Genomic DNA, 15,394 nt, shown 5'->3' on the forward strand with positions numbered 1-15,394 from the left:
AATTTCTGCTTATTAATTTTGAACACCTGCTGTTACTACACTTTAAATACTTCAATGACATTGAAAGCAACTGCATATTTTCCAGCCATTTAAACATAGACACATAAACAGATATGCCACAGAATTCACTGCTTTAACATAAATCAGTTATCATTACATATTTGTTTTACAGTTTGTTCCATAAACACACACATCCTCTTGCTATTATTATATAAGATCAGCTTACTGAATTTTTATTAATGTTTTTAGTTATATAGTATCATCAAGACCATTCTTCAAGCCTGCATTTGATGTGACAGTGAGTTTTGGGAGCACATGTCCTACTTCAATAAATTGTATTTCTTTAAAAGTCACACATATTACACTGAAATACTAAAACTGTACATCAAATATGTCTTTGCTAAAGAAAAAAGCCTAATTAGAAAATTTGAGATGAATCGTATTTGTCAATACTGAAGAAAAACTGTTAACAAAATCAGTCCAAGTATAAAGGAAAGGTAATGAATTAAAAATGTAGATATTAAATGTTATTAATTTTATAAAATTAATTATTTCTGAAGAGTCTTTATGCTTCCTCCTAGGGCTTTTATGCTACTAAAAAGTAATTCATACTTTAAGTGATAAATGCATAAATTTGACATTGAAGACATTGTTCAAAATTTTCAAATGATTATTCAAAGTGAGAAATTTAATGGTGCAAGAGCTAGAGGGTCAATCCCCTTTCCTAGGTGTAACTTCTGTTACATACTGCACCCCTCTCTATATCAAAGGAGGTGTTAAGAGCCTGTTAATCCCCACTGGTGTGTTGTAATTTTACAACAAGCAACTGTGTGCAACTGCTGCAAAATCTCATCTATTTCCTAATAAAAAGCTATTCCCTAAAGAGCTGCAAGCAAAAATATTGTTGCAAACAGAAGGAATGAAATATTTGAACATCCAAAGGCCCACACACTTAGCTGAAAGTTATTCTGATTTTACAGAACACTAGTTTATTCTCTTCTTAACATACTTCCAGATGTTAAAGGCCACTTCAGAAGGTGTTGCTCCTACCTTGGGAGTAACAAGGTATTTTGGAAAATAAAAGCAAATCCAAGGGAAAAATAATCAACCTGCACATTTGCTCAGCTTAAAGAACGAGATAGTAATGAAATTTTTGTTCAAATTGTGCTTAGCTAGCTAATCCCTCAAAAAGCTTAGCTATATCAGAGCAACGGGCAAGTGCACCTTTTCTACTCTGTCTGAACTTCCTTTTTCACAGAAAGCCACAATGATCTGGCACATTGAGACATTCATCAGCAAAGGTGTGAGAGAATCTACACCTCACAATGTAGTTCAGGTTACAGTTATTTTGCAGCTTCTGTACCAATTTATGGCAAAGCATAGAAACTCTTCTACTCAGTTCTCTTTCTGTGTGCATTACTGGAGGTACGCATTTAGACACCTACAGTTAGGCAGGACAAATCATCTGCTAAAAGTTGTGTCTGTTTGCCTCTGGTCCAAAGTAAGCGATATGACAGCAACAGCCTTCTGCTGACACCTTATCCCATGCTTTCTTCGGTTTGCAACATCATATAGTCACCTGGGTTTACACTAAGAAATCCACTACATAGGGAAAATCTTTATGCTGTGGTTTGATAAGATTCTATAGCCTCTATGCATCACCAGATGCACCATGGAAGGCCTGTAGCAGCATGTCTTTATGCACAGCATTAGGAGAAAAAACAACAGCTTGGCTCAGATATGGCTATCTGTGTAAGGAAAGAGAATGCGGCTGATCTGGATTAGCTCTGTCAGATTGAGTCAGAAAACTGAAGTGTAAATGAAGCACTGTCAGAAAGAGTATATTATTGTCTTACATATGTACATGCACACACACAAATTGCTGCCCTGCAAAACATTCCAGTCTTGACTGATAAAGCTGATAAAGTTTCTTTGTAGTACTTTTAGTATCCCCAGAAAATTTGTAAGATATACTACAAATGCTACAGTAAAATTATCCTGTTAACTATAACTAAACAAAATTTTATGTTTGGCTGCTCTCTGGACTAGCCATCTAATGTCTTCAAGTGATAAATAAGTGTCTGAACTAAGAATCTAAGACACCTCCCTATACATTCAGCAGAGCATCCAGACTGCTCTGATCAACCTTTGGAAGTGGGCAGTATGTTGCTTGTAGAGAGGCCACGGTCTCTAAATTTGATGCCTAAAGTAAATGTTGGTATACACTAACACATATGTTTACAGACACACAGATAATTAGATAAATTCTGAAGTCCTGCCAGCAGATGGGCTAGACAGCTCGGGTGATCTGTACTTGAGCGGTTCCATGGCATGAAGGTAAAAGGTGAGAAGCTGGTTTGCCAAATTAGGTGTGGCCTTCTGCGACCTTCAAAATGTGCAAGTCTCTTTTGGCTGGCTCTGCAGCAGGTTACCCAATACTGCAGGAAGGCTGGCTCAGTGCACAAAACCATGAAAACCTGGAGAAATGTAAAGCGCTTCAGGAAGGACAGAAACAGAAGAGAGCTCATCTATAGTAATACACTTTCCTTGACGCATACAGTACAATTTCCCTTACCTTACATTTCCAATTTCCCCTGAAGCTAGCGATACTGGCTAAATACTTGGCCCAGTTTTAATCAGTCATCGCTTGGTCACACTTTCCTGGAGTAAATCAAACTTTTCTTTCAAGAAGGAAGGACCACAGTAAGTTCAGAGCCATTCTGGTTAATTTTGATCCTGCCTTTTGTTACATGGATGTGAAGAATCCTCACTGTTCCCACTGCTGTTCCGGGGACATTTGTCTATCCCATATACATAGACTCCTTTCCTCATTCCCACCACTATTTCAGCAGAGCTCTGACTCAGGTTTCATCCCTTGTATCTTTTACTTTGGAGGCTGGATTCCATAATTATTGTTGATAAGTTCATTATGAAAAATCTCACTTCAAGCTTTCCTTCCAGGCTCAGAGAGAAGTGCAAAGTCTAAGGATGCAGGAGAATACCATTCCATTCATGACTGGCATCAGAGTAGAAATTCAGTGGGAAAGATGCTTTGCTCTCAAAACCTAGAATCTATTTTCATTTTATAATTAGAGGTGATAAAAAACATGTGCAATAAATAATTTACAATTCAAATAGTAATATATCTGCAATATGTTAGAAATACAGTTTAAAAATTACTTCATATTTTTAATTAGTATAAAGTTTGATTTTATGCTTTGTATAGAAATGGTAGCTTTACTTGCTACCGCTGTCTCAGCAGAACAGAAAAGCTCCTAAGTAGCTAAATAGCATTGGGAAATTTAAAAATACTTTGCCTTTTTTTTTGTAATAGAAAAATAGCCTTTAAAATACATTGTTAAGCACATGGGCTTGTACTAAAGTGGAATTATATAGTATATACAGTAAGGCAGTATATCAAATATTGTCCTGCTATTCTTTTCATGTTTGGTTTGATTGGACTAGGATATGAATGGGTTGCAAGGTTTTCTGTCACACTGAAACAAAACAAAAATATATTTAGAAGAATTTGTTATTTTACTGTACTGTTTTGGATATATTCTCTTTTATATATGATTTGTTACATGTAAGAGCTCCTTTTTTTAAGGATTGAGAAAAAATATGAAGAAAATTTAATCTAGTGTCAGAATACATTCAGAAAAAAAGACATTGTACATCAGAATGCTGTTGTGCAATGATTTATCTGATTTAGGAACTGCTCAGATCACTATCGTGTACTGACTGACCCACAAGAATTTAATCTTTGTTGAATCTGCAGGTTTAATCAACTAATTGAGGATCTGCAGAGCTGAATAATTTGTTTGCAATGTATTTTTAATGGCAGATAGTATCCATTTCCCCATTTCCCTGTGTCAGAAACATATGTTAATGATCCAAGGTTTACTTCCATGATTATTACCTCAACCCACAGTTTATTGTCTGTATAATACACATAGGAGGCTGGGCTTTTTTCAGGAACTGTTTGCTAAGTGGTGTGGTTTCACAGTACGTAACTATGAAGTATGTACTGTACTAACTACTACTTATTTAAAGGCGGGTATAAAGGAAGATGGGTCCATGTACTCTGATGCACTGGTCTCTCTTTTGCACTCGCTTGGAACTGTCAGACAGTAGCTCATATTTTTCTCAGCTTGACCTTGCTGAAGGTTCTGAGACATTTCCATTGCAGGTTCTTGAGACACAGATATGTGCTGGATGCGTGAATCTGGCATTAATACCAGAATATTATGGTCCACAATGGTTGAGACCTTGGTATATTCTTTGCTGGTTCCTGGAACAGTGTATTTTTCAGTTTTTCCACTATTTTCTTTCTGTTTCAGTAATACTGCTGGCTCCTTATCTTGTCTGACTTTGTGAACTTCCACATAATCCATTAGTTTAGGCATCAAAAAAGGTGACTTGTCATTAGGTCTGTTTTGTGTGACCTGCACTGTGGTTTGGTCAGTTTTGGAATACAAATTCTCCATCTCTCTTTGCTTTTCCATGTTGTCATGGACAGTTTCGGTGATAGGGTATTGTGGCTGATGCTTTTCTTCCTTTTCTGCCAAAACTGGTGCAATGTTCACATTTATGGTACACAGTGTTATCTTATGTGCATCTACAGTACTGTGGTAGGCAAACATAGGAGGCTGATTATCAGGTAATTGAGCTGCAGGCCATGTGGACGATTTTGTACTCTCATTGTTAAAAAGGAGTATTTTCTGTTCTGAGGCTATACACTGAGTTTCCCAGTGCCTTCCTCCATTATTTTCTTGAACATCTCTTATGTCTTGGGTTCGAAGTGTTGATAGAATAGCACGGGACTCCCTGCACTTCTCAGAAAGCAGAGAAGGGCTGTCACAGCTTCCTCGGCCTGAGTCACTGTCTGTTTCCTTGGCTATCATTTTTGCGTTTTTACTGGGATGACCATTATCATGGCTTGGCATGAGTTGCTGATCTTCACTGTCCTCTACCTCCAGATATTCTATCAGTAGTTCTTCACAGTCTGATGTTGGAGGGAAACCATGGCAACCAAGAGCGCTCAATAATTCTTCAGATTTTCCTGTCTAATGGCATAATAAATAAGATATATTTTTTCACTGTTGACCTTAGGGTCTATCTGATCAGAACAATTGTGAACATTCTACATATTTAATATACAAACACTTTAGTAGTTATATCACTAGACCTAAACCGGATTTCTACTGCTGCAGAAAACAGTGGAAGAACAGAAGAAAATTTCTTCAGTTCCCTCAGTGGGGAGACTCAATCCCAGAATTCAGATTTCTAAAATGGGATGACTAGGGAGCTTTTGGCAGGTACAGGTTCAACGGGTTTAACAAGAAGGAAATGGAGGAGAATGACAGAGGAGCCATGTACTGTCTACTCTGCATGGCAAGAGACTGTGGAGACCAACTCCCACAAGAACTACTGGGAGGATCACACAACCTGGTCCCAAACACTCTCCTCGTGCAAGGTAAGACTGTTTCACACATACCCTCCACACAATCAATCTCAAAGTGTCAATTAGTTGAAGCTGTTTTATACTTTGTTATGGTAATTGTGTTTGCTAGTACATAATTTGGAAAAGTAATTGCGAATTATTTTGTTGTTACCAGTGGTACGCACCTCTAACAGATGTGTATCTATGCCTTTTATCTTCGGTCCTGGAACTGGCGGTAGGATAAAGGCTATCATTCTAAAAAATAGAACAAGCACACACAGCTTAAGTATGTGCCCTATGTATTTGTTCTCCCATTTCCTTGGAATATGACTGACATTTTAAACACTTCTCCCATATCTGATGCCTCCCTGTTAGACCTGTCTACCCCTCCAGCCAGGTAATTTACAAATCCGGTTAGAGTTCATAAGTTACCCTTAGATGTATTTGTAAGAAAGAGAACAGTACAGAAGTTATTCAACTGGAAAAGTAACAATGCTAATGTAAAGACCTTATCCTTAGTCCCTTAACCTCCAGTTCTCTAATATCACTGTAACTTCATCACTGGACAAGAAACAGCTATGTGGGGCACAGTTTGGGAGCACTAGTGGGCCTGTATGTACATATTTGACTGTTAGCTGACTACTAGTAAACAGGATTTATGATGAATGACTTCTGATGGCTTTTCCATCAACAGTTTCTATCCCTTCTTCTACTCACCTAGTATTTTTTTGCAAGACTTGTACGAAAGTGATAATCTTTTTGACGCCTTTCTCTTTCAGATTTGATAGAAATTAGCCAGTGTTCTAATAAATTATTTGGGGGATTGACAGGTAGGTGGGCAGAAACAGAAGCCTGTAATATAAACTTGTTTCCTGCAGGAAATTAGGGCAAAAACAAAAGGTGTGTCTTCTACAGCAACAGGGATACTCCAGGTGACGTTTGCTGAATACTTACAAGGCCAACCAAGATGGTCAGATCTAACAGAGATATGTCTTTATCAATTGAGAATCTAGCCCGGTTTCCCTGAATGAAAGAAATACCTCTTTATCAGTTGTGAATACCTGTAGCTTGTATTTTATAAGAAAACACAAAATCTAGAGGAAATTGAATCAATATCACAAGTCTGTTTTTGAAAAGTTTGTTGGGATTTTCAACTCCATGCAATTGTGAAGTTGGTGACTTACCTGTACCCTTTCAAAACCATTGTCCAGCTCATGACTAAACATATAAGAGATGACAAGACACCGACGATGATCCACACAACCATATCTTTTATTCTAAAGTCTAGGAAACAAACAATTATTTAAGGACGCATATCTGGCATATGCATAGTCAGCATGCAAAAAAGTCTCAAATTAATTTTAAAAATTGGTCTAAACTGTCAAATTTGGTATTGAATCTAGAGGCCTTTACTAGCATAGATGGATCTCAAAAATCATTGTCATATCTGATAATAAATATTAATGGCACTGTGCAGGAAATAAACTGTCTTTGAAAAATGATACAAAAATGCATGAAGAGGGAAATTTTGTCACAGCCAGTTATAGCAATGGGGTTCAAATCCAATTCTGCCAATACTGTAGTAATTTCATTGTCAAATACATACCATGCCATTAACTAAATGGTGGGTTAAATGATCTAGGACTGGATATTTTTAAGGATTTCTGTTGTAACATGCCACTTTTTACACTGAGGTGTATATTTCAAATTCATTCCAGATAAAGAGTAATGAAGAACTGTTACTGTCTGAAGGCAGTCACTCTTTGTTGTCTATGTAGCAGTTTTAAAGCAGTTACCGCTACTCTTTTAATTAAAAACTACCATCATGAGAAAAAATGAGGCAATCACCAGAAAGGACATGGTTCAAATAAGTAAAGAAATTGATTCACCTTAACTCCAGAAAGTAATGAAGGGGAAAGCTAACTGGGTATGGTGCAGGGATGCTGAGAATTCAGTTACCTTAGCAATGATGCTCTTGCCTGTCCTAGGGAAGCCACGGGATGTCAATCTGTATGTGTGCCACAAACAGCTGACAGAAGTACTATATGAACTCCCATGTAATCACAATTACTGAAGGGAGGCCTAGCCACTCACCAGTAGGGATCTGAATATACTTTTCTAAGCTCCATTCACTCCATGATCCATGGTGGTCTGGTTTGCAGTGAATCTGCACAATGTACTTCTTTCCAGGATTTAAACTAAACATTTTATAATGTGTTTGCTGTCCAACAAAAATAGTCTGGAAATTAAATAAAAATCATAAAATGCATATAAAATTGAGACATATTTCTATTAGAATTAGAGCTAGGTTTAAATCTGGATAACCAAATTGGGAATATAGAATGAATCTGGATAGCTTCCTAATAATTGTTATGCAGGCATTGAGTAACAGTACATCTATTTTATTTCTATAGTTCAGTTTTCTGACACAATTCAGTGGGAATGAGATCAGGCTCTGGTACACTGTGCAAATTAAAGTACTACAAAAACACATAATGAGCATATGGCAAATACAGAGGAACTATGGGAGTAGTAGGAACTGCAATGGTGAGAGGAGAAGAAGGAGGAAGAAACGGAGATGGGGAAAGAAAACACAGAGAGAAAAGAAGGAATGTGGAGTTGATGGAACTGCATGGGGTAGTAAGAAGTGCATCTTGCAATGGCCATGGGGCTGGGAAGTGCAGTGGCGGGGGAAAGAAGGGGGAGATACAGAGATGGCTGGGAAGTACTGCAGCAGACAAGAAGAGGATGCAGTCAAATACCAATAACTGGAGTCTTTAATTTGCCTCCCAGTTGTTTCAGTTGCCGATCTTGGCTATAGTCAATTATCATTATGTGGCCATGACAACAATCACCAAATGGCTATTTGTACAAATTTTACATGTCACTGAGCTTTCTGTTACTTAGGATGTGCTTATCTTTGAAAATAAATTATCAGAAAAGAAACCTGACTAAATGAGAATGAACAATTTAAACTATAGTGCCATTACAATTAATATATAATGGCTCCAATTAAAAATAAGTACTTTAACACCTGCTGCCACACAACAGCATCTGAGATAACACTGTTCTCAGTAGGAAATCATAGATCACACAAGGACTTTCAAAAAATGATGACCTATTCAGTGTGCCCGCTTCATTACATTCAGGCATTGGACCTGGCTGACAAAATCTAGTTGATCAGAAAACATCATCTTGCAACAACTTGCAACATCCTTACCTCCCACTCCTCTGCTTCTTCAGGCTTTAGTCGCAACTCATAATCAAGTGTAAGCCATCCAGATCTGACATCAGCCAATGGGGGTGGAGACCATGTCAAGACCAGATATGGTTTTCTATTGACTGTCTTTTTTAATTCCAGAGTTACATTAATAGGAGGATCTGTCTGTACTGTTAAGATAAAAGAACTGAAAATAAGAGTCTAAATTATTTTTTTCCTTGCATTTTAGGAAGACATATAAAATAGCGTGAGTAGTGAGTTGCCACCACCATTGTGTCTAATAATTTAGAATTGGTGCTGGCATATAGAAATCAAGAATTTCCTGATAAAGTAAGCATGGATTTATGGATTTCAAGAAAAAACTGAAGAACAGTAAATATGCTGAGTTCATGCTGATATTTTTCTTAATAATTTATCATCAGAAATACTTTTTCTTACATTACCACTTATTGTTGCTCTTCCCTACAAATGTTTCGAAGTTAACATCTTTAATGCTGTCTTATGAAAGGTGTGTTTTACCATAACCTTATTAAAGTTGGCATATGTATTTAGGAATGCTGAAAACACAGATGCAGCTGATGAAAATTGCCCCCCACATCTTTTACATTCAGAAAACACAACATGCCTACATAAGGATATTTAAAAATAAAATAAATGAGTAATATTAAAGACCTGTCTATATCTAAAAAATAAATCAAAATAGAAGACATATTTCTGCTACAGTCAGACTTGCAGCTTCCTCAGTTCAGAGGCAGAGCTTCTGCATAATGTGTGCATATTTCACTATTATCTGATGCAATCACGTCTGATTGCATCTGATTATCTGATGCAAACCCAGGGCATGGGGGTAAAATGTAAAGCCTTTTCTCCAGCAGCCCTTTTCCAGTTGCCAGATTCCTGACAGCCAGATCCTTGATAACAAGATGGTTATCAGTGATAATGTTCCATTCCCTTAGAAAAAAACCTAAATACTTGTCCACAGTCACTCTGTGGAAAAAGTCTGAGAAAAGAGATTATCAGTACACTGCTACAAAAAGCAGTAGTTCAGCTTCTCTTGGGTCTGGAAACTACTTTCAGGTAATAAAATTTAAGTATTATTAGTTAAAAGATAAATTTTATCTCAGTTGCCGGTAGAGTGGAAAAAGATTTTAGCTGGATGATGTTTCTTAGGGCTTGAAAGGAGTACGGAAAACCAATAAATGGTTATCTAAATGCAGTTTTAAAGCTTTTAGCATTTTTAGGCTTCCTTTGAAAGTAAAATTGTAAAGGCATGAATATTGATTTCTTATTACACCAGAAAAGATTTTATTTGTTCTTATACGTTCTTCACTTGGATATAATACTATATATGAGAAGAGCTAGAATTAAAATTCTTGTGTCAAAACTCATAATTCTGAATTACTTGGTTTCCCAGAAAATACTTTTTATCTCTTACCTATGTAAGTCACATCCACATAAAGAGGATCAGAGACATTACTTCCTATTTCATTAGTTGCCTTCACAGTTATATTGTATATGGTCCAGAAAGAGGTGTGCTTTTTATTGAAGTAGCATGAATTGGGCCCTGCAGTTTTGTAATCTGGACATTCATAAACTCGCTCCTCTCTGAAATGAGAGAATCACAGTGATTAGGTTACACAGACGAAAACACCTGACTGACTGCTAGCAGTTCAGAATTATTTAGGGCTAGATCAGATTTTTCATGCCTGGCAATGTGAAGAAAATCAGAAAACTACTTTCAGACTAAAGAGTCATTGGACAATTCCAGAGACTGTAGTAAGCATTTTCCCTCTGAAGTAAAGACTACAAAGCCTGAAGAATTTAGGCTGCTGTAGATGCAGCATTGGGCTAGTAAGAGTGCAGCTCGTACTTTTCTGAATGCCACTGTTCACTGCATAGCCCTTCCAGGTTCCCAAGAGCCAGCAGAGGTGACTGCTGAAGCCTTCTAACCCATCTATTAAAAACTGAGTATTTCCAATGTTCATTTCACACTTACATGAGTTCCGCATATTCGATTAATATGCTTTCAGGATCTAATTCAGTCTTTCATCACCTGTTCCTCAAAAAAAACTTTGTACCTGTCCTCCAAATCCACTCCCAAGCTTCCCAAAGGGAGCAGAGATAGGAGAGAGAGTTGAGTATGTAGTACTTGTTTCCAGGCTCCTCTCAGATGCACAATAACAAAAAAGAAAATTGTGGATGTGGACCTCACACCCTGCCCTGCTTGGCTGGACCAGTATCTGTCTTATTCCACTAAGACCTGGCTCTCAGCTGACAAGTACAGAGTTTAGCATACGGTTAGGGTAGCGCAAGGCTGAGCAGTGCCGAGTGAACCAAAAGTAGTTCACAGGTTCCAATCAAAATAATTTACTACGCCTTTAAAATGAATGTTTAGCACTTGATCTAAGTTCCAGGACCAAGATTACTGCGGAGGCCAGGAGGCGTTCATGGCCTATGAATACTTGTGCAAAGTAAGTATTATCAGAAGATGAAAAGTTTAATATCTGGTCATTTTGGAAAGCTTTATATCTGGGACTGCTTGGCTGAAGAGTTACAGGACTATGCATTTGTATTCCATACTATTAGGCAGTTGCTGCACCGCGGCAATTTTCAAGGTAGTCTGTCTTTAAATAAGAGAGAAGAATTCACAGACATTTGAAAAACCTGACATGATCAAGAGATCCTATTTCAACCTTAAATACATTGCTGCTAGTGCTACTTCAGAATATGTCACCTGGATAAAACCACGTGCTATGGAAAATGACATCTGCTACATGCAAAACCTATCGGGATTGATTTTGCAAGTCCTTCCAATAAGACACTGAATAATACATAGCTTATTACCCTTCTTTGCTGTAAAGCAAAGTGTAGTTAGTAGGATGTCCTCTGTCTGAACCAGGTTTCCACCAACAAGTAAATGTTTCCTTTTCTGGAGAACGGCATTTTATTATTGTAGGCTTTTCAGGAGGTGACTCTCCTGTCAGAGATAAAGAAATGAACCAATTAGTAAGTTTAGTGGTCAGTAAGGTCAGCCCTGAATTCATAAAACAATGTCAAGCAGAGCACAGGAAAATACTTGGTTTTTTCCTATGAGGAAAGAAAATACTTTGCTTCATATTAGCATAGGAAGGATGGTTCAGTGGTTAGGGCAGCAGCCTGCTTCTTTGACCTGGATTCAAGATCCTTCCCCATCGCAGCTATTCTGAGGAACTATGTTTTCGTTCCCTTGCTGTGGCTTTTCTTTGCCCCCAAACCTGACAAGGGGTGCTCAAATACTGTCATAGCAGGTTCTAGAAAATGATATAAAATACATCCTGCTATCCAATCTATTTTATACATAAACCACTTTTTTTTTTTCTTAAAAAAATGAGTTTTAAGAGACTTCTGATTGTTTAAAAAATATGCTGTCATTTGTTTTGGCTTTTACAGGAAATAAATGAGGAACCAAGGTATTTGCCCATTTGTTTATCTCCTTGCCAGTAAGTCTCTTCTGAATAGAGACGACTCTGAAGATATAAAGAAGCAACTCTCATATTTCCTTGTAAAGTGACATTATGTTCAGTACTCAGGCTACTTGCCTGATTGCTGCCAAGAAATTTATAATTATTTGCATTCCTGATGATGCTTTCAGAGACTCAAGCAAAGCACTTAGAGTAGGGCAGAGGAAAATACTTTTGAATAGGATGATGCTAGTCAAAAACCTGATGTGATTGAAACTTTTGCAGTTATGTGTTTGTGGCAAAATATGGTCTTATTGCATCAATAATACATATTTTGTACTACTTAGAGTAGGACATTGATTTTCCAAATTTCTAATTGCGTAAGGTAGATCTGAAAATGGGGCATTTAAAAAATATTTTTCTATTAACAGTACTTCAGCAATCTCCATGTCAAATAACGAATAATACAAGAAGTGACAGAAGATTTGAGACAACCTCGCTGAAGTGTCTGACAACAAGAGATTATGTCATGCATATTTAATGTGTCCACTCAAACCCAACAAAACACACATAATTATTTCCATGTGATAGTATGTGCTAGTGTAATGCTCTGTTAGACATGGCAGTGCTTTCGGTCCAGTTACTAATGAACAAATGAACGATTCTTACAAAAGTACCGTTACCTGATATCTACAGATACAGATGAAATCAACATGATTTTTAAATAGAGGGACAGGAATGATAAATTATTTAGGGACATCTGTATCAGAAGTGACTTCCTAGTAAATCCCAGCCTGTTTGTCATAGCCAGTTTCAGCAGAGGATCCTGAGTGGATCTACAGGAAACACAAAGTGCTGTAAGATGCACTAAGCTGTTCCTCTAGCACTATGAAGTATCTGTGTGAGGAACCGGGTTTTCAGAGCTGCCATTTAGGCACCTTTCACGACACTGAACTGGCTAGAATTTAAAACCAACAGAACAGCAATCATACACTCACCATTGGGGATATGAATGTGTCTTTCAGAGCTCCACTCACTCCATTCTCCAATGTCCAACATGCAACGGACCTGAACAACATATTTCACCCCAGCTTGTAACCTGTTCACTTTGTACTGTGTCTGTACTCCAACAGATACTGTCTGGAAAAGAAAATAGACTGGAAAAATAATAAAGAATTGGACCGTTTTAACAAGTAAACCATAAAGGAGTAGGCTTGTGTCACTGACTTATGAGAGGCAAATTTTCAGTTGGGTATTTTATAAGGTGTGAATTACAAAGAAGCAAAGGTAATGACTTAACAAAAAAACTCACTTCAGTGACACTGGAATTCTGATACTAGAGAACATATTTAATTGCAAACTTCCTACAAGTTAGTACTCTATTAGATCCACAACACAAGGAACACTGTAGTTAGTCCAACTCACAAATAAACCCTCTGTGTAATGCTTCTTAGTGCTAGTTGTAGCGCTGATTATTAAGTGCCTTCCATAGGCCCTTTGAATCTCTCTTCAGAAGTATTTCAAGACACATCGCTTTCTCCATCATTAAGGCACCAACAATTTAGGTAGCACTGAGGCCATCTGACTATGACTTTAATAAAGGTATTTTATCCTGGTATTGTATCTGTGGGAGTACTGTGGCCCACTCCGAGCCAAATAGCAATCCTGGGAATGTCAATGAAAATAGTGTGTGTGTGGGACACACCAAACTGTCTGAGAGGGGGGTTGCCTCCAGCTGGTCGTGTTGAAGAGGATGATGATGATGACTCTCAGCCCCCTTAAATAGTATTTGGGGAATAACTGAGAGACTTCTGAAACAAAATGGGTCCGCTTGAAAAGCAGTATTAAAAAAGTACGAACATTTGTAATAGTGGGGGAAGACTGGAAACTTCATCAGTACCTGAAGTTTGGTTTGATGTTAATCAGAAGCTGCTCTGCCAGCATCATGACCTTAGCCTGGGCCAGACAGAGCAGCCTCCCTCTCTGATGCTGAGTAGCTGCACTGCAGACAGCGTGGGCTGCAGCAGGCAGGAACCCACACCTGGGCGTTTGCATGTGACCATGTGGGTGCTTTCTCACTCATATCACTCTAAGTAGATTGTAAGAAGGGATGGGGACTCACATTAAGTTAAAGCATCCATGTCCCCTGCAGGAGAGGGTTTAAATAGGGGAGTTTGTACTTCCATGAGGGTGGGGTGTGCTTGTAACCTACCCTTCCTGAGAGAGGGGAATTTCTGTATATAGCCTATTTCTGAGACTAGTTATAGAAGTGTGTTTACAAATTTGTGGGTGTCTATTAACATTTTAAATGCCCAGTATTGTGATTTATCTGTTGTGTTGCTGATACTGACCTTGATTACATAGTTAACTGATTGCTTCTTAGTTACATCTTAACAAATCAATGAACTGCCTTGATCTTGATTTGGTTTAAACTATAATAAATGAGCAGTCTCTTACTGTGACATTTGGGAATGGACACATTGATGAAAATTACAGTTAAATATTGTATCAGTTGACTAAATATGTATATATATTTGACTATATGACATTAGGACAATTATACAAATACCTTGAATTTCACTGTCTCTACAAACCACTACAGTATATTTCTTTCTTTAATCAGATTTGGTTACATTAATTTTTCTGTCCCTGCAGAAACTAGAATTTTTGTAATACCAGTTAAACTCAGACAAGAGAACTCACTGAAAAGAGCATTTATACAATAATTCCATTACCTCCCATTCTTCCTTTTCCTCAGGTTTTAGTCGTAGCTCATAGTGATAAACATGTGAATTAGAGGTGACATCAGCTAATGGAGGTGGAGACCATTTTGCCCAAAGGTACATTGTGCTAGCAGATGTTTTTGTTTCTACAGAGAGGTTCACAGGAGCATCTGGCTGAACTGTACGAATGAGAAGTTTGCCATTAATGATTTGATCTTCTCTCAGAAAAGGCACCTCCTTTACAATTTTGTATTGCTTCACAATAATTTCTGTAAAAATTTCCTTCACAACAATTTCTGTAAGGCAATAGTACAATAGCATTTTTCCTTTATCCCTAATAATGATTAACTGGCTAGTGATTTACCACAGTATCAACACATCTTAGACTTTACTCTGAATTTGTGAGTCTAAGGAAATAAAAATCATAATTTTGCTAGGCCACTCTTGGAAAACTAAAATGTCAGATATTTCACAGTTAAAAATATTAAGTATATTTATCATCACAATGTGTAGATTATGTGTATGCAGAAAGCAGAATGGAGTTAGGAATATGAAAAAATACTACAAA

General features: G+C 37.5%; 1 protein-coding gene across 1 annotated transcript in view; it reads right to left on the reverse strand.

The window, feature by feature from the left end:
• Positions 1–4,043: 4,043 nt before the first annotated feature.
• Positions 4,044–15,394, reverse strand: part of PRLR (prolactin receptor) — a 146,109-nt gene continuing 134,758 nt past the window's right edge. The window contains exons 8-17 of the mRNA XM_065656546.1: positions 14,839–15,005; positions 13,465–13,467; positions 13,102–13,243; positions 11,508–11,640; positions 10,099–10,268; positions 8,664–8,833; positions 7,538–7,682; positions 6,628–6,727; positions 5,629–5,698; positions 4,044–5,066 (exon numbers count right to left, since the gene is read on the reverse strand). Coding sequence (XP_065512618.1) covers positions 4,044–5,066; positions 5,629–5,698; positions 6,628–6,727; positions 7,538–7,682; positions 8,664–8,833; positions 10,099–10,268; positions 11,508–11,640; positions 13,102–13,243; positions 13,465–13,467; positions 14,839–15,005 — 2,123 coding nt within the window. The remainder of the gene's footprint in view (positions 5,067–5,628; positions 5,699–6,627; positions 6,728–7,537; positions 7,683–8,663; positions 8,834–10,098; positions 10,269–11,507; positions 11,641–13,101; positions 13,244–13,464; positions 13,468–14,838; positions 15,006–15,394) is intronic.

Source organism: Caloenas nicobarica, chromosome Z (assembly GCF_036013445.1).
Source record: "Caloenas nicobarica isolate bCalNic1 chromosome Z, bCalNic1.hap1, whole genome shotgun sequence".
NCBI lineage: Eukaryota > Metazoa > Chordata > Aves > Columbiformes > Columbidae > Caloenas > Caloenas nicobarica.